This window comes from Cloeon dipterum, chromosome 2 (genome assembly GCF_949628265.1).
Source record: "Cloeon dipterum chromosome 2, ieCloDipt1.1, whole genome shotgun sequence".
Lineage (NCBI taxonomy): Eukaryota > Metazoa > Arthropoda > Insecta > Ephemeroptera > Baetidae > Cloeon > Cloeon dipterum.
In genome coordinates, this window is record NC_088787.1 from 21,722,448 (window position 1) to 21,745,716 (window position 23,269).

The 23,269-nt window shown below is 38.3% G+C and overlaps 4 protein-coding genes across 4 annotated transcripts in view; 2 read left to right on the plus strand and 2 right to left on the minus strand.

Moving 5' to 3' along the window:
* Positions 1 to 7,428, minus strand: part of dally (division abnormally delayed protein) — a 60,013-nt gene extending 52,585 nt beyond the window's left edge. Inside the window, exons 1-4 of the mRNA XM_065477450.1 lie at positions 6,750 to 7,428; positions 6,025 to 6,195; positions 1,237 to 1,538; positions 112 to 558 (exon numbers count right to left, since the gene is read on the minus strand). Coding sequence (XP_065333522.1) covers positions 112 to 558; positions 1,237 to 1,538; positions 6,025 to 6,195; positions 6,750 to 6,933 — 1,104 coding nt within the window. The 5' untranslated portion in view covers positions 6,934 to 7,428. The remainder of the gene's footprint in view (positions 1 to 111; positions 559 to 1,236; positions 1,539 to 6,024; positions 6,196 to 6,749) is intronic.
* Positions 7,429 to 7,880: 452 nt separating this feature from the next.
* Ntmt (N-terminal methyltransferase) lies at positions 7,881 to 9,057 on the plus strand. Its single transcript, XM_065477451.1, has 4 exons — positions 7,881 to 8,301; positions 8,354 to 8,537; positions 8,594 to 8,702; positions 8,751 to 9,057. Exons 1-4 carry the CDS (start codon positions 8,047 to 8,049, stop codon positions 9,010 to 9,012), a joined length of 810 nt encoding a protein of 269 aa, XP_065333523.1. The 5' UTR covers positions 7,881 to 8,046; the 3' UTR covers positions 9,013 to 9,057.
* On the minus strand, positions 9,049 to 10,252 carry LOC135935261 (protein Mpv17-like). Its single transcript, XM_065477456.1, has 4 exons — positions 10,016 to 10,252; positions 9,738 to 9,853; positions 9,457 to 9,678; positions 9,049 to 9,403 (listed from the first exon to the last, which is right to left on the minus strand). Exons 1-4 carry the CDS (start codon positions 10,086 to 10,088, stop codon positions 9,284 to 9,286), a joined length of 531 nt encoding a protein of 176 aa, XP_065333528.1. The 5' UTR covers positions 10,089 to 10,252; the 3' UTR covers positions 9,049 to 9,283.
* Positions 10,253 to 10,388: 136 nt separating this feature from the next.
* LOC135935262 (large ribosomal subunit protein eL22-like) lies at positions 10,389 to 11,724 on the plus strand. Its single transcript, XM_065477459.1, has 4 exons — positions 10,389 to 10,549; positions 11,000 to 11,152; positions 11,324 to 11,551; positions 11,612 to 11,724. Exons 1-4 carry the CDS (start codon positions 10,520 to 10,522, stop codon positions 11,651 to 11,653), a joined length of 453 nt encoding a protein of 150 aa, XP_065333531.1. The 5' UTR covers positions 10,389 to 10,519; the 3' UTR covers positions 11,654 to 11,724.
* Positions 11,725 to 23,269: the final 11,545 nt, after the last annotated feature.

The following is a 23,269-nucleotide window of genomic DNA, read 5'->3' on the forward strand; positions in this document are numbered from 1 at the left end:
TACGGCAAAAATTAACATGAAGAATCTAATAAGACGCGAATTTTTAAATTTTTGAAAATATTTCGTGTCTAAATGTCAAAATCAACTTGAATCTGGAAAAAAGGTACTCACCCTCTTCTCTAGCGAGGGTCCGTCAACCATGGCTTGCATGACGGCGTCAGCGATCTGTGTCTCAAGCGCGACGATGGCCTTCTCGGCCTTGACAAGGCTGTTGGGCGCGTACGACGAGGCGGCGTGCTCGTCCAGGCTGTCGACGTAGCCGTTCCACGAGGCGTCCAGCTCGGTGAGGGGCGCCAGGCAGCCCCTGAGCACGTTGTGGCAGTAGCCGGCGCAAGGCTTTGTCTCCGTGTAGCCCAAGCACCACGAGCAGAAGTTCATGCGCAGCAGGGCCGTCGAGCACTCGTCCGTCTTCTCCCAGGCAGACTCGGCCACCTCCAGGGCCTCGGTGCCCAGGTTCAAAGCGCGTAGGAAGTCGTGGATCGAGCGCACGGCTCGCGCCACTGAGAAGCCCATTGACTTCGGGATTTCGCCAAAAGGTCTCAGTTTCTCAATCGAGTTCTGCGTGGCAAAGGAAAAGAGGAAAATTTTAGTCTCAAACTTCCAGGAATTAAAACTGTGGCAATTTCCCAGGTATTTCCTAAAACTTGCAGTGCACTGTTTTTTTACGGTATTTACCAGTTTTGTGCGGCTTTTTCAACTGGATTGGTATTTACGTGTAAAGAACAGCTCATTTTGAGACTAAAAAAGTGATTCTCTGGTTAACTGATTAATCTTGTTTTTGTTTAAATTTAGTGTTCAGCAATTTTTTTATCAGTAAGAAAAACAAGCAAAGTTAAAATAAATATATACTATTGAACAAAATATGAACATTCATTTATAGATAAACAAGTGAACTGAAACTTTCTTTGATTGAATATCATTAGTTTATTAACAAATAACACTTGGAACCAATTTTTATCAGCACAGCAATAATTTAAACTAAAAAATGGTTTAATCCTTATCACTTGGTTACTACCTGCTGATCCAATCTATTGAACACAATCTGTAATTAATAAAATGATATAATAAATATAAGAGAGATTGAATCTAATGAGTTTATGTTTTTGGCCCCGAGGGAACATTTAATGCAGGTGTGCATACTGTCACCAGCAAGATCGGAAGAAAAGAAGCTCAGCTCGTCGAGCTAGCGTACTCTTATTCAACACTCGACGCGGAACAAAGCGCAGGGGCTCTCACCTGGAGGCAGATGGAGTACTCGTTGGTGATGTCGACGTTGGTGTGAATTACAGAGTGGCGGTAGACGAGCGGGAAGAGCTGATGGAAGAAGTTGGTGATGGTGTCGTGCAGCGACGCCTCCTCCAGATCGGCGGACGAGTCGTTGAGGAACGAGGTCGGGCCTGGATTAGCCAGCACGCGGCGCACCTCGGCGAACAGCTGTTGGATATGCGCACGGGACTCCGGAGCCAGCCGCTGGAACCCTTGCGAGAACGCCTCCAACGTGTGGTTTTCCGACCGCCGACTAAGCAAGATTATTTTGTCTGGAACAAACAAAACACACACCGTTAGCATCCTTTTGAGGACATTTCCCATGAATGCTTGAGATGAAAAATTACTTAAAAATAATAATGGATGACTGAGATCAGCTTGCTTAACCATAGGTATTTTTAAAACACAAATACAAAAATGAAGCACATATTAGCACAGATATTCTGGATTAATATTTTTCAAAAAGTTTGAGGAATTCAAGCGATAATTAAGAGTTTCTTTAAAGCCCTTTATATGATTCAGACTATGTATAGGCAACTCGTTAGATATAGTCTCGGATTTTGATTAAATTTGGCTGCTCACATGAAAATTTCAGGTCAAATTTTTAAAAATTGCCCAATTTACGGGCTTTCAAAAAATTTGCAAATTGCTCATTTTTGCTAGACGAAGGGAAATTGCAAATTTTAGTCAGAAACAAAATTTGCTAAATTTGGCCATTCTTTGTGTCGGTTCCTGTGTTTTAGACCCCACTGAACTCAAATTTGAAAGCGGGTTTATATAAAATCTTCTCTATATAGCTCAAATTCAATTTTCTGGACTTTTTGTATCGCGTCCAATTACTATACCGGTACTAACAGCTGATTGTGAGCTATGATTGAAAATAAAGGCTTTGTTTAATGAACGCTGTCTTAGAACAAAATTTAAAATCTTTAAAATGCTGTTACATTTCTGCACGCGATTTTCCCACAGCAATTTTCTATTGGAAGCTGATACCAAAGATGTTAAGTTTTTTTTTTAATTCGACCACTTGTCAAGAAACTGTAGCACATTGAAATTTGTTACAATTTTTAGTCTTTAATCAATTATGGAGGCGCAGATCTAGCGAAAAGCGAATCATAAACAATGGGAGCTATTTATTTGGCAAATTTTCATATTTTATCAAATAATATTGAATGGTTAAGATAAAACAACATAATTTTCGGAATAAAAGGTTCGCTCTCCATGTTAGATCAAACTGTCAAACCTTTTCCTCAATTATATTTTCTCTATTCACATGAGCAAACTATTCATTTATAATTAAATTAAGAATAAATCAGAAAATCAGTGTCAAACTCCATTGTTTCGATCAAAATATTACAAATTTCCTTTCGTAAATTTTCATCTTCATGTGTTTAATTAAATCTCGCTATAGCCAAGTTCTTCAACAACATGCATGCACTTATCTCCGTTGCATTCTAGATAAGTTAACGATTTGCTTTGACATTATCCGTAACCTTTTGACGATCAAAGCACAAATTATATATAAACTGATTTTCCCTGCATGCCCGCATGTGTAATTTAATTGAAAAGCATGCAATCACGCGGTGATAAAGGCGCGGAGATAACACACGACTCGTCTGCTTTGTTGGCGTTGCAGGTTTACAGTCCTTGTTTCTCCATCAGCAGAGAGCGAGCGAGAGACGCGTCACTCTCTTTGCATAAGATATTATGTACCGAGTACACACACACTTTGTATACAGCGAACACGGCCGGAGGAGCAGGATGAGAGAGCGGAGGCGGAGAACGAAAATAAGAGGCAGACTCATCAATATCATCAGCCTGTCTGGAGCTTAATATTAAAACAATGCAGTGTGTCTTGTGCACGGGGCACGGTCGGATAATTGCAACTACTGCCTGCGCTCTTCACCGCGATGAATTTACATTTCGAGAGAGAGTGGCTTGCTCGCAGATAATTCATGAATAAACTGACATCAAGGTCACGTGCCGTGCAAATGCAAGTCATACCCGCGCACAAGGAAACGGAGTTACCAAATTGCTCATTTTTATTACTTGGACCGCCTCCGTTCACTTGGCTTTGCAAGGAAAAATTGGGTCATTTAAATATATGAGCACTTCTTGCGCCTGTGTGGCGCTTTTTATTTGTGCAACTTAACATTTCACCTTTTGTTCTCCAAAAATCATGCATCACTTTGCTGGAGCTCTTCTGAGGAGTGTTTCAACATAATAGTTTTAAATGCAAAGATGCTTTTTTTCTTGCATGAAGTTTAACGAAAAAATGAAATAATTAAAATAGCGATAAAAGAAATCCTGATGTTGCCTCTTTTTTTAAAAGAAAATTGCAAGACTTGTTCATGTTTTCGTGTCTGATTTCGATTAATATCCTATGATGAGCGTCTTTTTAAGGGAAAAATATCTTTTTGAACGAATAATTACTAACCATTTTTTAAATGAAAACGAATAAAATAAAAATGATTCAAATTGTCACATTATTTTCGTACTTTCATATATTAAAAACATTGTAAGGAATCCAAATTTTTGTAAACTCAAAAATCTATTTTGGAATCAAAAACTGATATAAAAAAGTTTTTGGGATGAAAATTGTAACAAGATAGAATAACTTTTAAAATTTGGTAAAAAAATTATTCCCAGCTGAGAATTTGCACTTTCACGAGGATTTTACCTATTATCAGGCTAAAAATTGGAATTGCATGTTTTAAGCTCATTATATGGTATAGGAGGGATTGGAAATCACCAGAAAAAAATAGTCGACTGTCAAAATTTCAAAATTCGCCACCCTACCGAACGTGCAGTCTCGACTCATTTTAAACAAAGCACCCTAACTCACATTTAATCTATCAAAAGTAAACACACCAAGCGTTCAAACATGGTTGCAAAGTTTAGAGAAAAACAAAAACCAAATTTTGGCAGTGTAAACACAAAATTAAAAAAGTCAACATAAAGCAGAGGGCGAGAGGGAAAATTCAAATCGCGATATGGGAATGAAATGACATCAAAAAACACAATTAATCGCAAACAACAATAGTCATCGCTGATATTCGCCGGCAATGTCAACAACAAGCTTGTCTAATGCAAACATGAGCATGCCGGCTCGATTCACATGCATATTTCGAGCCCATTTAGCAGAGGCGCGAGCATGTGTGTGTTGTGCTGTGTATAATAATTCGCAATTTCCGCCCAAATTAGCCGCGAGAGACAATTAGAGAGAACGCGGGCGAAACAAGCCGGCAGCCGGCAGCACGGCGGCGGCGGCGGTGCGAACAGCGCCATTTTTTTGCATTATTAATTAGCAAAACGCTCGGCACTCGGCGCGCAAGCCGTTTCCTCCTCCTCTTCTGCTATTTGATATGCAAAAGGGCTTCTATCTAAATTATTTTATCTGCTGATTAAGAGGCCATTTGCGGGCACTAATTAGCGGAAAGTTCTGCGCGCTCGCTGCCATGGAATCCGCTAAAGAATCTCGTACCGTGCGTGCCTGCCGATCGAGATTGCATTATGAATAAAACGACCAAAGAGAGAAGCTGATTGCGCGTACCGAGCCAGATTTCATTATTTCAATAGGCTCGCGGAATGCTGACGCAGAGGAAATTATTTCAGATTGAAAAGGATTTTCTCGATCTCTGACAGAGGGAAAGAAGCCAGCGAAAATGTCAGCAGAAAGAATGATTCAAAATTATACAAATGACAAAAATTGTCGTTGATTCTTGCAAGGAAAAATGAAGAAATATTTAAATTTGAACTGGATGTAACTAAATTTCAGTAATTTACTTCGTGCCAAACTTTGTTGATTTTGTAAAATCTTTATTTGTTTATTTAATAATTTAACCATGCCAATGGCTTGTATTGTTGAGCGCATGATTTGCGTGTACGTTGCAATGTGAGAATCCAAGCGAGGTTTGGGGGTTGAGTGAGGGCTGATTTACGCTTGACTCCCTTTGCATTGCAATGATGAGTCCATTCGGATTTGGGAGGGTTGCGAAAGCTTTCCGACTCGCTACTTGCTGGTTTGCACCTTTCCAGCATGCGTGAATTTATTTCACGGGACGGGTGTCTAACCCTTCAATAAAAAGACCTCAGTATGGGGGCAGTAACACGCGTAACACGGGCTGGTCCATTTCTGGACTGTGGGATTCCTCCAATGAGGCCTGTGCGCCCATGTTAATCGTTCGCGATGTAAATGAGACACGGAGTGTTCGCGAGTTGCTCGCATTTAGGGGGTCGCCCATCTCTAAAGAAGTAAACGAATTAAATTAATTGATTTATATTAATAAAATAAATTTTGATTTATAAATAATATGACAAAATGTATTCAAAGACCGAGGAATAGCCATATTTCAGATTTTGCAAAATTTCTAAAAAAAATTAAACAGTTTGTTAACGATATTTTCGTTTTAATTCGATCCCTCTCATTGCGATCTATTCAATGGTGTTCGAATCAAGAGGTAAATTTCCCTTCCGACGAAATAAATCTTGATTTACCAATAAGGAGATAGTTCTCGCCGCTTGATTAGCCGATTATCTCACAAATTTAATCGAAGAGCTGGAAAATGTTTAGCTTTTTCCACTCTTAGAAGGTATTTTCAAGTAAATGTAAAAATGATGTTCACCCTTTTTTTAAAAACTCTACTTAAAACGTCAATTTCTAATCAGTTTAAAATGTAAAATTCGCCACACAAAAACGTGGCAGATTGCAAGGTTTTCCCGGTACAGCGTAAGGACAAAGTAAGGCGTTATAATTACCTAGGTACTGGTGGCTGGTGTAGGTGAGAACCGCTTGGATGGCGTTCGACTTTTTCTTGAGCGCCTGCTGCAGCTCCTTCTTGGCCAGCGCCTTCAGCTGGTGCTCCATGCGCGAGGTGCAGCAGGTGCTGCTGCCGTTCACCTTGGGACACAGCCGAGACAGGACCGGCTCTGCAAAGAGACAAAGCGCTCCCTTGAGTGTGAATAATGAAAACGAGAGTAGGTCGGGCAAAAACACGGCCGCTGCTACAACAAAGTGAGCCGTGCGCGCGGGTAACAAGGGGTGAAAATTAAAAAGGGAGCAGCGACAAAAACAAACAGGGTGTAAACGACGCCGCAACTTGCTTTTGGAAAAAAAAAATAAAAACAAAGCGGTGAAAAAGTGTTTGAAGAGGATAAGGGTGAAAATAAATTGCTGAAGGAGTTTTTTTATTTTCTCTTTGAGCGAGACAAAAATTACTGAGGATTCTTGCAAAAAATCATTGGCGTTTCTTGTTACATTTTTTTTTTAATTTTACTGTAACTATCCAGTTAGACTGATCGATTTATTTGTAGGTCACGTAGTTCCATTATTGTTTGGAAAAATTTAAATCAAATCTTATAGTGTTGAGGTGTTAAGTTTCATTTTTAAACGTTTCTGAAATGTTACTTTTGCATGACAGAATGTTTTACAACGGCGCAATAAAAATGAAAGGAGCAGATAAAATAATGTTGTAAATTCTCACCCTCGATTGAGTGGTCAGGTGGGTCGGAGACGCTCTTGGCCGTGAAAAGCGGTTTCACAGCCGAACAAGACGAGGCTGCATACCTCCGGTGCTCCTGCTGTTTTTTGCTCACGCTGGAAGCCCTCGCTGCCGAAAAAACAGCCGACAGGGCGAACAGCACAAAAACTTGGGCGGCAATTCTCATTTTCAAATTTTTTGTATATTGTATTCTGTCCGTCTCTCACACAATTATCAGTCCAATTAATTTTCTTATCAGTCGCACTCTCAGCTATAAGCGGTATCACTTAAAATTAAACTGCTGCGGATTTCTGAATGAAGTTCGCAGTGTGGGTGCGCGGGTGCAACATTAATTAATCCACGGATTTGGGTGCAGGTGCGTGTCTCGATCTCGTCTGGCCTCTCGCCGCCTGCTTGCTTGCTTTCATTACCTGCTGCTCGTGCCGCACATGCATGCACCACGACGTATAAATACGATCCGAAACACACGCACTCGCGCAGAGCACGTTGATGGCAACTGGCAATGTGACACGACGGACGACGGCTCTTGCATCAACCGAAGATGCCTGTTTGCGGGTGATCCGGTTGCAAAGTCTCAGCCGCGGGCCAGAAACTCTAGCCAACACTCGCACACCGACCCGTATTACTGCCGATCGTCGACTGACGAGTGCGAGTGCAATCCTATCGCAAGCACATTCTGCACACCATATTTTTCTCTCTCCGCGAAGAAAACGACGGTAGCGAGACCTGCCGTCAAAGGGTTGAACGCAGCTCGTGGATCTTTGGCTTGGCGCGCCGCCGACTAGGCACCAACCAGAGGCTGAACGGATATATTATGCAGTAAGCTGATTGGTCGCGCCGGGAAAGCACCAAAAGAACTAGAGCGTTCTTATTGGTCCAAAAGTTTGGCAGCTCTTTTCTTTGATAGCGGATAGCGGTTCAGCGGTTGTGCTTCAATTAAAACTGGATAGATTTTAATTTTTCAAAACATGCGAAATTCCAGAGAATTTTAACACCAAAGTTGATATTTATTTTGAATATAGATGTTTAATCATATTTTTCTTCTTGTTATTGAGAAAATAGTTGCTTTAGATGAGAAACCGATTATTTATCACACACGTGCGACGTGGGCGTGGCAATAACAAAATTTTATGCCGCAGACAGCAGACGGAGGAATTTCTCCACCGCAAACCTTGACGCAAACACAAACGCTGACCCTTTTATCACTAACTGTTTTGCCCCTATCGACCCTGAAACGCGTTCTGATCCGATAACAGTGTAGGTCATTGACCTTAAAGTGATGGAATCGCTGGGGTGCGCTGTCGAAGCAGTTCCCGCCGTGTGTGAAGGAATGGAGCAAGATGATTCGGGCGAGGACAGAGTTATGCAGCCCGTCAGCACGGACGAAAATGGACTTGATGAAAACTACTACAAACACGGGGCAGAATATTGGTCGACGGTGCCGGCCACTGTCGACGGAATGCTCGGCGGCTTTGGCTACATTTCGCACACCGACATCCAGGGCTCCGAATCTTTCTTGAAGAGCATTTTTAAGGTTATTGTCATTAATGGCCTTGCAAAATTATGCTTGACACTGGAATTTGCAGCTCAAACATGCTCCTGGCAGAAAGAGGGCCGTCGACTGCGGTGCTGGCATCGGCAGAATCACAAAGCTTCTCCTCCAGAGGTACTTTGACAAGGTTGACCTGGTCGAACAAAACTCTGCGTTTCTTAAAGAGGCCCAAACCTATTTAGGCGGGTCTAAGCACGTCGACCAGATGTATTGCCAAGGCAAATATTCAAAAAATTTAAATAATGGGAAAATTCATTCTGAATGTAATTTTCAGGTTTGCAAAACTTCAAGCCTAAGGAGGAGACTTACGACGTGATTTGGTGTCAGTGGGTGCTAGGCCAACTCAAGGACCACGATTTCGTCCATTTCATGAAAGCCAGCATGTAAGTTTTACGAATATTTAAAACAAAATAATAATAAATTCTGTATAGCAAAGGGCTAAAAGAAAACGGCATAATTGTGGTGAAAGAAAACGTGACTTCAAGCGGCGAGGTGGAAGAAGACAAGCAAGACGCGTCTGTGACCAGATCAGAAGAGGCTCTATTAGATCTGCTGACAGGACCCTCTGGCCTGAGAGTGGTGCGCGAGATGAAACAACCAAGATTTCCCAAAGGTCTTTTCCCAGTGCGCATGTACGCCCTTCGCCCTGTCAACAAACCAAAGACTGACGCTTCCAAAGATCAAATAGATTGAAATTTTTGGATGTAATAGTGAAAAATGAAGGTGATATTCACTGCAGTTGACTTTATTATTGGAAGGGAACTTTTAAAACAAAGCCCTCTAAAATAGAGCATTACTTTTTTTCAAACTAATCCATTTATTGTCACACAGTGACGGCCTTATTTCAAAATTATTACGTAAACACCTAAGTGAGGCAAGATTTAAATCAAATGAACCCGACAAAATTAACAACTTAGCTAGCAATCAGTCTGAAGATGATCTATCTTTATATAATTAAAAAAACTTAACGGTTTGTCTTCCAAGCCAGGTAAGTGTTCCAAGCCAGACAGAAAATCTGTTCGAACAACACTTGAAACCGCAGAGGAACCATTCCAAAGTTTACGAGTTGCACAGCCGGCCAGAGCTAATTAAAAGATAATGAACTTAAATCTTTTACAAAAAGACCAAGTTTCTCACCTTCCAGTTGTTAATTAGAATATCCATGTAGTCTTCCTTGAAACGCTGTTCGATCTCCTGTCGACTCTGCTGCTGCATCGCGCCTGTCGCGAGCAGAAATCCTGCGTAAAAAGGTGGAGCAGCGACCAGTTGGTCCAGGGCCACCTTCTTCAGGGCCATGTGCTTTTTCGAGTGGCCGACTAGCCTGTGGAGGGTTTTGTACCACGCCCAAAGTCCTGGGCCCTGGTAAAAAAGGAAAATTAGTATTTCTTTTTCTATGACGCCATAGATAGTCATTTTACCATGAAAACTACTCCCATTGCACCAAATCTCGCTATCCTAACCGGGTCCATTTCTCTGAACTTCTTTTTTTCTACCAGAGTTTGTGACATCATATCACCCACAGCCATAAGAGTGCCTGGAAAGGTGCGTGTCATGGAAATTTTTTAAAATATTGGAATATGATACATTATATATAGAGGTTTCAGTTTAATTTTAAAATTTGGATATATTTTGGTTAATACATATTCATTTTATGTATGTAATTTAAATCCTTGGAATTTAATAATTCGATATTAACCTGTTTGAACGGAGTGAACCTTCCAAGGGTGAGTGTCCAAAATGCGGAGGTAGACCTGAAGTGCTCGCCTCATTGTGTGTGGAGGGAAAAACAGGTTCAGATTTTATAACTGAGAGCGATGATTTACTCTCCCAGTTATCAAGCTTTGTGCACTTATGGGAAGAATGTGCGCAAGACTTACTTAGTTAAGTAGAAAAGTAGGCGAGCACATTAACAAGACCTCTGCACTAATTTCATTATTGTGTGGCAAACGACACACCAAGACGGAGACAGAGAAGAGAACAACTCGCAACTCGCAATGGAAATGAAAACATAACATGACATGACATGTGATGTCTTTTTCAGTGCCGCATGCCAAACCGACCACGCCCTTCAATATCTTGTCAGGCTGGAAAAAAAGTACTCTGTGCGGTGTGATTCAGTTGGCCACACTGATTAAGTTTGCTTTCCTACCGCCAGCTTCAGCGCAGCACGGCAGCAGTGTTTTAGGCCTTTCTTGCTAACATGGCACCAGTTGCAGCAGCAGCTAAGACCGTAAGTTAAAATTCCGTGTTTTTCGGCCGTAATTTGTGAGAAATAAATATTCGGCAAGAACTCTTGCGCGTTCCAATACGTGCTGTCAAAATGAGAAAATCTTTGTGGCGTGCATTAAATATTTAGGCCAAATTTCGCGTTGCGTACGGGCATTACAGTCACAACATGTCATGAGTTCCCTTACTTTTACTGTCTTTTTTTAAATAAAAGTAAAGCTAAAACTAGACTATTATGATTAAATTTGGATCGTATAAACATTAAATTGACACATTAAAGTGTCAATACCCTGTAATCTCCGTAATTCAATGCAGATGACCGCAGATAGTTTCGGTCCACTCACTACTGACTAGCGTTTTAGTAAACAGTGCTGCCATTGGCCGCTATTTACACGTGTATTTTCTAGCTTGTTTACTGCAATTCTAATCAGCATTATTTCTCTTCCGCGCACAGGCTGGGGCTAAGAAGCCCGTCCCAAAGAAGACCACTGCTCCTAAGAAGCAGGTCCTCAAGGGCAAGGGGCAGAAAAAGAAGAAGGTCCAGCTCAGGCTAACCGTCGACTGCTCGAAACCAGTCGAAGATGAAATTATGGACGTGTCTAAATTCGTAAGTACCCTCAAATTCCGGAATTGTCATTGTTTTGCTGAATTTTTTTAGTCGGATAACAACATGTAAACAAAAAGGTTAATCTGCCTTTCTTCCTCTCAACTTTTCAAAAATTGATCCTACCCTGAAATTGAATTAGCTTCTAATGTACAGTAAATATTTTGTCTGAAGGGTGCCTACCTCACCGAAAGGATAAAGGTGAACGGCAAGACCAACAATTTGGCCGGCGCCGTCACCATCGAGAAGAGCAAGACCAAGGTGACCGTGATCGCCGACATACACTTTTCCAAAAGGTACCTCAAGTATTTGACTAAAAAGTACCTTAAGAAGAACAACCTGCGTGACTGGTTGAGAGTGGTTGCCAATGGAAAGGACGTGTATGAGCTAAGATACTTCCAGGTAATTTATTCGCTCTTTTCCACCTCTCAATTGTGTCTTAAAATGTTAATTTGTTTGCAGATTAACAACCAGGAAGATGAGGAGGAAGATGACAATGAATAAACACTCCATTGCTCTATCGTATCTAATTTTGTAATTCCCGCGCAAATAAATTTCATCTTCATTTGCGAAAACATTGGTTTTATTTCAACTCAATATTGGTAAGTGCTTACAATCAAAATAAAATATCTAACTGCAAAGCCCCTTAAGAGCAAAATCCTCAATATTGAGAAAGGAAACACAATGAATTTCAGTCAAAAGCTGATTTGATAATATGACATTTATTTGCGAGTCATTCCTTTACAAGGTTGTATTAAAGTAATTACTTGATACTTCATCAAACAAAACAAATCAGTGTGTTGCATTCAAAGCCGTTTCAGGAAAGTCCTTATTAAAAATTGATAGCAATTTGAATTAGGCTAGAATTACTTGAGTAAGTTTTATGAGTAAACTAAAAGAAATTTGGTATATATCAAGAAAAAATTTCGGCAGGTTAGATGACTTGGTCTTAAAAGGGGAAGTGCTGTCCGGAATTTTAAATCTTCATGGTAATCATGATTATTAAATGTCAGCGACGCGGGGCAGGGCCGCCGAATGGGCGCAGTCGGCCCTGCCGGCGCGCCTTCTCCCTATCACGAGGTCAGAGTCTTTTCTTCTGTGGCCAAAGTAGACTTTACAGGGTGCAGGGTGGACAAGAAGGGAAAATGCCCAGTTACTATACCATACCAGTTTATTGTAGTTATAGCGGCGACAGTACACAGCGTGGCTACCCAGAGGGACGAGCGGGGGAGCGTGAGAGTTACCCTCTTGCTCGTGTGCCGTCAGGAGAGAGAAAGCGTTGGTGCGAGCGGGTCGTGTGCTCGTGAGGGGGAGGTTCTTGCGTTGCCTTTATTGATACCTGAGTTTCTCCCTCCGCTCTCCCCTGTGGGCGCCCGAAAGTTCACGTCAATACATATCGGTGCGGAACAATTATTAATGCGATCGTAATATCGTCAGGTAAAACCCTGACATCTCATTGGGGTTTGGTTTTTTGTTTTTCTTTTTTTTCTTAATTCTAACATTTGATTTATTTCCCGTGTTTACATTTTAATTTCGGACATAATTGTGTATTCATGTGTTTGTGTTGTTTGTGTGCCCTCATTACTTCAGTTTAATCTAATTTTTCTTTCAAATCTTAACTAAGTATGTATCAATGTGTATATGTGTGTATGTGTGTGTCTTAGGTGTCTAACTTTCACTTTCGGAGATTTATATTAAAAGTTGATTGTAATTAAATGGTAGAAAACCTTCTACACCTCCAACCAGCAAAGAAAAAAAATTGGTAAATTTGAATTCGAAATTTACAAAACAATTAAAATAAAATGTGAAACGCATGAAAAGATGAAAAAATTCTATGAAAAATGATTAGCAAATCCTTTGCTCATAACCAAGCGAGGAAAAACGAAGAAAGTTGTATGTTGAATGGCTTTGTCTTCTTCTTCGGCTTCTTGGTTATCAGGTGTGGTTGTTGGTGAGTGATATCTTGGTGGTATGCTTCGAGGATGAATTACGTCTTGTGCGATGTGTCGTGTATGTAGTCCCATGCACGCTTGCAGTTGTGTGTTGAGTTTTAGCCAGGAGACTCTGGGGCTGCCACTTTTATGATGTTTACTGAAACTCTCTCATTCGTAATGACTTGGTGAGCAACATTTTACAAATCAATCTCTAAAAAAAAATATGTATGAATTATACAGGTTGGTTGGTGTCTTTTTTTGCTCTTGTTAATGAATGGCGACTGTTGAAATAAAAATGAAAAGAAAATACTCCGATAGCAAAATGTTAATGTGGATTAAATTTAACGCTTAATGTGATATGATGTAACTTAATAAATTAAAGTATGCTAAGATCTGGCAAATGAATGTCTATCTTAAATTTAAGTAAAATTAATAAGGAAACGATTTTCGCGTTGTGTCCCTTGATTGCCTAATCTGAACAAAACAAAGTAAACTTCGTGAATACGTTTGAAAGGCTGTCCGATGTGTACCTTGAAAAGTGAAAAAAAATTGCTTATATCTAATTTGGACAACCGTTTGCTGAGATAGAATGAAAATGAATACAATTCTTCGTCGTTAAATTAAAGAAATATACCGAACATAATAATATAACACTCGCGTCCGTTGCACTATGAGTAAATGTCATTGTTTTGGTTATAGCACTGCACAACACTTGTTTGTCATCTTTTCGAAAATGTCGTACTGTCTGGGTCCATTTGTTGTGGAATGGCAGAGTCACAATAGTCTTTGGCTGGAAGGCTTCTAATTTTCCAGGGGTCATCTGTTTCAGGTACCACTTCAAAACGGACCGGGCGCGCTTGTTAAAGTTGTGGCTTCTTTGATTTTCCAGGGGTCTGCTTTTTCGTGTGCCACACACTTATGGTCAATTCCAGAGTTTCGTTTAGGAGTTACTCTCTGTGACTGCTTCTTCGGGTTATGTGCCCATAAGTGGAATATAGGTACAGTGGAAAGTATTTACAGGAAATGGCACTAAATGTACGTTATTTGATTTTTCTGTGAACTTTAAAAAAAACTTCTTACTGGTGCCTTAAAATTCAAAATTTCAATTCCATCGTGAGAAACATATGAAAAAATTATATTATAAACAAATCGGAAAATAAAACAAAAGGAAAAAAAATTAAATGCTTGCAGAAAATGATTATAGTACAAAATCAATGTCTATCAAATTTTACTGTTGTATCCAAACTAAATAATTTGTCTTCAATATGAATTATTATATTATACAGCTCAACGATAATATATACTCTTTTTCCTAAGCGTTTATTATTCTTTCAACTTTGTAACTTAATTTGAGCAGCTATATAGCATACATGAATATTCTTGAAAATGTTGAAAAATACGTTAATTTACTACTAAATCTAGTAATTCCATTTCTTTTCTGTTATTTCTTGTTTTGCTGCTTTTTTTGCAAGATTAGTCTTTTTGTGTTAATGAGGGTGTTCTACTGTGTTCTAGAGTAGGGTTGCTGAATTAGGGGAAAAATGTGGCATATAATTTAAGCCATGAAAGTGTGTGTTTGGTTTTGAAATGATCATTCCGTCCAATTTAACAGTGTATCATATAAGTGGTGAGCTCATGAATTTTTTTGTTATTAAAAATACCGTAATATTTGGTTTTGTTGAAAGATATTAAGTGAGAATTTGTTGATACGCAATTTATTTAATTATGAAGGTGCGGTGTTGTTAGTTCTTTGTCCTCCGTAAATTAAAAGAAAGAACGAAATTTATTTGTGATTTTAGTGGTGATTTTTTGTATTATTGCTCAAGTGTGTGTGAATTTAATTTCATATTAATATGTAGGTTTTCTCACTTGCTACTTTTTTTGTGTTTTGTATTTACGTTTCAGGCAAAACTGTGGTGTATTATGTTTGTGAAAATGTCTTCTTTTGGAGTGTTTCTATTATGTTGAGTCTATTATTTGTCGTTTCGGCGGTATTGCTATTATGGCTGAATTCAATAGATTTCTTGCACAATGAGAAATGATGTTATTCTTGAAATGTGGTATAATGAGAATGCTAACGAAATTATTCCAAATGAAATTTGCGATCGTCCTTTGAAGTATGTTCAATTAATATTGCCAACTTAATTTGATTGTGTATGATCAGTATGGCATGGGATAATATGTTCAATTATGCAAAAAAATTAAGAATCCATTTTTTACAGTCTGAATTGGTTTTGCTTTACGCTCATCTAGTTGTTGAATTTAATTGTTTTTGGCTATACTTTGCAATAGCATTCTTAGAAAGGAGAAAAAAAATAATTTGCTGCATTTTTTGTTTGAGAGACACAAATTTGTTGAACTCGAATTACAATCTGTCGTTAACCGTGATCTGATTTTTTCTTGATGGGAAATAAGTCTAATGTAGTCAATATACAATTACTGGAAACATCGTTGCGCTTCTGTAAATTTTACAACGTATTATTAGTATGTTCAATTTAATGGGTGGTACTAACTCAAAATTTAATCAAATCTTCTATATTGTAATAAATGCAAATAACTCATCAATGGACATGAATCAATCTGATATTATAATTTAAATATTAAACATTTATTTTTTTTTTTTTTCAAAAGATAAATAACTTTAATATCTGTGCCATTGTTATACTCTTAGGTAAAATTTAAATCATCGTTGGAAATGCTCAGTATTTCGAAATTATTAATTCAACTTTTTATCTTATTTACAACAATCTAGCTTTTTTCAATTAATTTCTTATATCAGTTCAACTCTAAAAACTCTTTAAACTCAAGTCTACTCAAAATTAATTTTCTACCTGATTGCTTTAACATGAGCATTTCAAAAAATCTGAAAAGAATTCGAAATTAAACTGAAAAGAAAATTTAATTAGAATGGAACCGGGGGTTAGGGGAGATGCAAGTCTTTCTTGTAGTAATCGTCGAGACTAATGGTTATATTTACAAGTATTGACATCGACAATGTTGATACCCTTTTTTTTCGAAAAAAATTGTAACCGTAAATTGTATTAGAAATGTGTGGTGAATTTTTTGTATAATGTCACAAAAATGTTTTATGTTTGCTACACTCTGCCTCTGCGTACATTATTGCTGTTGCATGCCTAACCGGGAGTAATTTTCTATTATGTTAAACCAACGCTACCGCCGCCGCCGCCGCCGCGTGTCTATTTTTTCTCTGTCTCTGTCACTATGTCATGCTATGCTCAAAAATCTCAAGATTACAAAATCTGCTTTGCTAATTACTATCTTTTTCTCTAATTATGTTTCCAATGAAATTAACTTTTTTTTCTTTAACTGCGGGTTCACTGGACTATTATTCAACTCGGCTAAATAATAAGACCAACAATCAGTCATAATTATTACCAACTTGGCTGCTCACGCGTTGCAGTAAGTTGAAATACTCATGAGATTTTAGTAATATTTGTTTGCCTTCTGCCTATATTAGCAGTCAGAAATCCTCAGGCTAAGATCTGTGTTTTGCTGGCCATGCAAAAACACAGGACTAGATTTGCCAAGCGACTTCCAAATGTAAATAAAGTCCAGTTTTCCAAAAATTATCAAACTATGAAAGTTACAAAATGATTAAATAATTAATATTTTTTTTTTGAATCTTTGTAATGAAAATTTAATATCTTTTTAATTTATTAAATGAAAAAAGATTAGGTATCTACAGTTGTTTGAATTTTAAGATTATTTTAATGATTTTGTTTATTGAAATTGGGGTGATTATATTAAATCATACTAAATGGCTTCCAATCACTGAATTGATTTGAATTACAAGTTACGTTAATATTTGGGTTTCGTTGAGAATTTTAATAAAATAAACTAAATTTTCTTACGGCTGGCTGGCACGCGGGAACGGGGGGTTGGGTGCTTTAACTCTCTTTTTGCTATTAAATGAATATCTGATTGATATATTCATTATATTTTCTTGATTTGAGCAGTGAGAAGGGTGTCGTGTCAATAATTAAATCCATTAATTACTAAAATATATACAAACTTCATGTTTAATTTAATTACCTTGTCTTTAATGCTAAATCAATAGAAAGCATCAGAGAAACGATATACTGGAATGCGTCATTTATCAGAGGGATAAATAATTTTAGAATTGCCTTGTCTTTTGTGTCGGCTTCATGTATTCTTTTTATTCAACATAATAAGCAGCTCTTTGCTTCAGACCTTAAGGTTTAGTCACGTATGTATGCGCTTTGTTATATTAGTGAGTGTCCTGGTGGATATTTATTTAAGCTCAATTTCTCTTTTCCTCCTTGTCGCGCTTAATAGTTTGACTTTACGTTCTACAAAAGTGTCCCTGTGATCGCTTTAAGAAAACTAGACTCGAGAAATATCTTTACTCGTTGAGTATCATATGCACAACTTTTATAAATTATCGCCACTTTGTTTTGAACTTTTTTCCTTTAATATCGTGAATATTTAGAAGTTCGTCTCGTTTTGTGTCTACCATGTTCGCACGTTGAGGTATATTTGAAAATTATACAAAAAAATTAGAGTGTCGAAAACATATTTCGTTCACCGTTATGGGGTAAAGCCGCTGCTTTTATCGCAATGTACATACTCATTATTTTCTCTTTATTTTCACGAAACTGTGAAATTTCTATAACTCTTAATTTTCCATGCAGGATTAAACGCAGTGATAACTCATTCTTTAATCGTCATTCCTCTTCAATCATTATCCAAAAACCGTGTGTTTCCGAAATGTAACCAAGATATAAAAAAAATTCAATTTTGTGACATACTATCTCGCTTCTGTCCTGTAAACGTCAATTGCAACCACTAATTAATAAAGAAATAAAACAGTTGACCTCTTAAAACTAATATAAAAAAATTTGCGCGCTCTTAAAATTAAGATAAACAAATCGAATTTGAGTCAACTGCCCGATTGGCCGGAATTTTCTGCCCACGTTGGAAGATTGAGGTATTGTTAACCTCAAATCTTGACCAAGTGTGTGTCGCGTAATGAAAAATTAAATAAAACCGCGACTAATATTTGTGTTGCACTAATAGGAGTAAAAACTAACAATTGGATTTATCTCCTTCTTGGTTCTCTATCACGGGAAAGCTTTCTGCACTTTATTATTAAACCTAATTGCGTGTTCCTGCTATGTTGATTCATTACCTTAAACTTATTATGGGTATTGAGTATTGTGTTTTATATTGAAATAGAGAAATAAGAATGTGACATAAATTAAATACATAAAGAAATCGTAATAATAGATGAAAGAATAGAATGTGTCAGTGTTTCATAAAAAGATAGGAATTTTTTAAGCTTTGTAAGAACTTGACAATAACATTTTTTTGTATAGAACCAAGCACAAAGGTATCTCATGGTTAATAATTGTTCGCTTGACCTTCTAAAACAGATGTGTTTCGTTTGTCAGAGGGCGAGCGTGAGATTTTCTTTAGTGGGCGGTCGGTCTAATTCTTTAAAGGGGGGGGGGGAAATTTGTCCTTTTTTACGACAAAAGATTACTGCGATACAATGTCTCTTGTGCTGCTTTGATCCTCTTAAAATAGGGTTCTTTGACCTGTATGAACTTAAAGCTTTAATGTCTTGCTGCTTCGTGAGAACTATTTAGATGTGAGGGTATTTTTTAAGGAAATGTTATTTTTTGTAATTCGTGGGAAATGAATTTAAGGAAAATTGATTGACATTGGTGGTTTTTGGTGACCTTTAGGGGAGTAGGATTTTATTATAATATTTTTTGAATAAAAATTGCGCCGCCTGTAATGAGAATTTGTGAAGTAAAGGCTTTCATGCTGTGTGCTATTGTTTGCTAACGTTTTGAAGCTTTATTTTACGCTTTGTGCTGGCGAGTGAAAAGTTAAGGGACGGGGGGTTACTTGGCATTGACTTGGTTCATTGACCTGGATTAATATAATACACATTCATGTAGAGAGATCTAGAGACCTGACCTTAAGAAATCAGTGTGAAGGAAGAAGAAAAGGAATATATAACGTCGTTTTTTTTCTTTTGTGGACGTTAATTTACTTTTAAAAAAATCTGCGATCGGGACCTTAAAAATTCGATAACCTTGTGACAACCTGGATTTCATATACGGATCATTCCGTTCTTCTTTATATTTTTACTGCGCGTAGAGGAAAATTTATCAATACTGCTTTTAGGAATATTTGTATTCCGTCATGTCAAATTTGTTTCATGTCCTTTCTTGAAAGGAAATCGTACCTAATTTATTTATTTGGAAAATCATGCACATTTTTCGAAGAAAAGCGTTTGACGTTCAAATTATTGAATGTAAATTTTACAAATCGAAATGCTAAAATTACTTTACAAGAATATTTTATATATGCAACTTTAAATCTCAACCGTTCTGTGGTTTGTTCGGCAATACCTCGCTTTTCGGTATTTTGACCATTTCGAAGTTTTTTGTGTCGTCTTGTTCGCGGGTTCGGTTAATGCGCCACTTGCTACTAAAGTTCCCAAGATTTCGTAAAAAATCTACTGTGTTCTTGATAATGGGTTTTAGTTTCAAAGGAATTTCAAGTTTTTCCTTACTCCTGTCACTGGGAATAGTCTTATCACCGTTGTCAACGTGATTTTCGCGCTCATTCAAGTTATTAGTTTCTTGCTTAACTGCTGCTACAGTAGCTACTACACATTTTCCGGGCAATGTGATGTTATTTTCTGCTGTACTGATTAACGCTTTTTTCTGCGGTTCGGACTTATTTACAACTACGGCCTTTTCTATAGCAGTGTCTTTTGCAATTTGAGTTTCAGCCTTTTGCGCGTTTTTTAACTTTTTACGTTCAATTTTCCCTTGTGAATTGATCTTCTTTGGAGTTTTCTTTTTCTTAACGTTAGATCTTCCAATCTCATTTTTCACCTGACCTGATTGGAATGACTCTACTTGTCCAGTTATTCCGACATTCATGGTTTCCGCCAATGTACATGTATTTTCTGGAGACCTTTTTTCGGACATTAATGCACTTTGAGCTACAAATCCGGTTGTGTGCGTAACTTCTCTCTTTTTTTCGTGCAAATTCACTACTGGCTTTTGGTTTTCGTCTTGAAAATATGACAAATCAAAATACTCGGTTGAACTTGATTTTGGCACTGATGAGAACGGTATTTGGTTAATCGCGTGCTTTTGTTGTTGCGAATTACCCTTTTCCGAGGGAACTGAAGATTTGGCTTCTTTGGAGGAAATGGAATTTACAATATTTACATGAGCACGTTCCCTGGCGAGGCTTTGATTTTGCGTGATAGACGTTACACCTTTTTGATTCTCCTTTTCTGGGTTTGCTGCTGATTTGGGTGCATAAACCGTCATGTTATGGAGTACCTTTCGCGTTTGAGTCGAGTGCGGGTTCTGGGGAAAAATCGCGTTTGGTGGATTGCCGCATGTCGTTGCCGGCTGAGATGTTATATGGCCGTGCGTGCGCGAAGAGTAATTTTGTCTCCTATTTCCGCGATGCGCATCTCCTACGCGTGATCTGCATTGTTTTCTAATGTGTCCACTGCGGTTGCATTTGAAACAAATTTTGGGGGCTCGGTATGGGAAAAATTGCTGTTGTTCTGGTTGGGGTGCCGTTTGGTAGGCAGGTGCGAAATCTGGTGGTGGGTGCACTTGGTACGACGGGTACTCGGCTGGGTATTGGTAAATTGGGAAAGCATGCTGTGGTTGCGGCTGAGGAAGAATTTCCACGAACTGTTGTTGTATAGGTAGCGGGGTTTGCATGAGTACATAATTAGTATGAGGGGAAGTTAACGCGTATGTGTTCTCTGCGGTGCAAGGTGCCACTTGAAGAGTGCGCACTTGCTCTTCTTTTTGTTGCAACTGTTTGAGGAGGAGTAAAATTAGTTCATCTTTTTCCTCCTTTTGTGTTTTTGATTTTTTCTTACGGTCTCGGCTGACTCTAAAGGTGTAATCTGTCTCAAAATTATCGGTAGATTGATCGCTATCTGAGAAAGAGGAAGAATCTCGCGGTTCGCTATGTTTTCTCGGGGTTTTAACGTAGTACGAGTGTGCGAAATCATTGTGCCAATTTTTCAAATCGTTCAAAAGTTCATCAAGTCCCTTATTTACATTTAATGGGTCACATTCCCACTGCAAAAGCCAGTTTTTCGCGTGTCCTTGTAATTTGCTTTCAAGAACATTAAACGTTTCATCTTCTGTCATTCCAGAGAGTTTCCTAATTACGTGTAAGTCCTGTAGGAATAATTCAACGTCCTCTGTACTTTCACCGAAAAATTCATCGAGCAACCGGCGTCCGATTTTCAAAGATTTACCGTCCATTTTAAATTTACGTATGTCTCAGCGTGCAAAGAAAAAAATTAGATCGCCTAATATGCACCTGACATATTTTAAATTATACAATATTTACAAAATTTGCATGACGCGTACGTAAGTTCGATTTTACATGTCCTTTAGGAGGAAATTACGCGCTTGTTGGGGGGGTTTCGGGTCAAAAAAAATTTGGAGGGCTGGGTTTGGGAGGGCACTTTGGCAACAGAAAAAAAAACTTCGCTCGTGAGGGCTGACATATAACTTACGGGTCATCTCGCCGGTGTGCCTCCACATGTCAGCGACGCGGGGCAGGGCCGCCGAATGGGCGCAGTCGGCCCTGCCGGCGCGCCTTCTCCCTATCACGAGGTCAGAGTCTTTTCTTCTGTGGCCAAAGTAGACTTTACAGGGTGCAGGGTGGACAAGAAGGGAAAATGCCCAGTTACTATACCATACCAGTTTATTGTAGTTATAGCGGCGACAGTACACAGCGTGGCTACCCAGAGGGACGAGCGGGGGAGCGTGAGAGTTACCCTCTTGCTCGTGTGCCGTCAGGAGAGAGAAAGCGTTGGTGCGAGCGGGTCGTGTGCTCGTGAGGGGGAGGTTCTTGCGTTGCCTTTATTGATACCTGAGTTTCTCCCTCCGCTCTCCCCTGTGGGCGCCCGAAAGTTCACGTCAATACATATCGGTGCGGAACAATTATTAATGCGATCGTAATATCGTCAGGTAAAACCCTGACATTAAATTAAAACTTATCATTTGTCCAGCTTCTTAACGTTACACAGTTTATATAATAATTATATGGATTGTCTGTAACACAAATTTTTTTCTAATTTAAGTAGATCACTTTATGAAAATTATTGCTATTATTTTAAATAACAACTGCAAAAGAAAAATAGATTAGAATGTTATACCAGTTCATAAAAATAAATAAACGGCACAAAATAATTGCAAATATTTATCGCATGTCTTTAGCGTTTCTCGTTTCTAAAAGAGACTACAATTTGAATTAAATAATTTACTTAATTAAAAAACGACTTCTGGGAATATTTTCTACCGAGACGTGATTTTCATTACTCCTCAAAACATGTATTTTTTAATTTCATTCGCAATGGGAAATTAAATTGCTATATAATACAATTTTTAGATTTACTGAAGCCATACTGCTGAGTTTGAGCCGTTTGAGGCTGTTAAATAAATACCGACAGGATAAAGAAAACAACAATTTTGCCAGAGAAAATAGCAAAAAATAGCGAACTCCACTGCATTATAGGGACACGGAAGGAAAACGTGGTCAGAGTGCGTGAGGAGAAATCAGTCGGCTAAACAATAAATGCACCTTTTTCCAAATTTTATAGAATCACATAATTTGGAATTTGTATTCTAAAAATATTTAATTATAATGATTGGTGATATTAAAGCGTCCTATCTAGCAGCATTTTAACAGTATTTAATAATTTATTTAAATTGATTTAACAACCCAGGTGAACTACAAGGAATTGGAGGCTAAAGAATTCTAATAAATTGTAAAAATACTAAAAAATAAAAAACATCACTATCTATATATTGCACCGAAAAGCAGCTGCTCCCTTCCCGCAACAGTACTTTTTAGCTCCAAAACAAATTTATAGCCATTGTGATATCTAGTTGCATCAGCGATCGTTGAAAACGTCCACCTCTGCACTCATTTCAGAGCGCAAACGAAAAGAGAAACGAGCAATGAAATCGACAACCCCACAACTATAGCATCTCCTGTGATCTGTGATAGATATTCCTCTTACAAAAATTCAACTATGCCAAAAATCCCATACATTCTAATGAGATTTTTCAAACATTGAAAAATTGATCCTGACATCACGAAAAAATCGCTCTTGTATTATTTCCAGAAG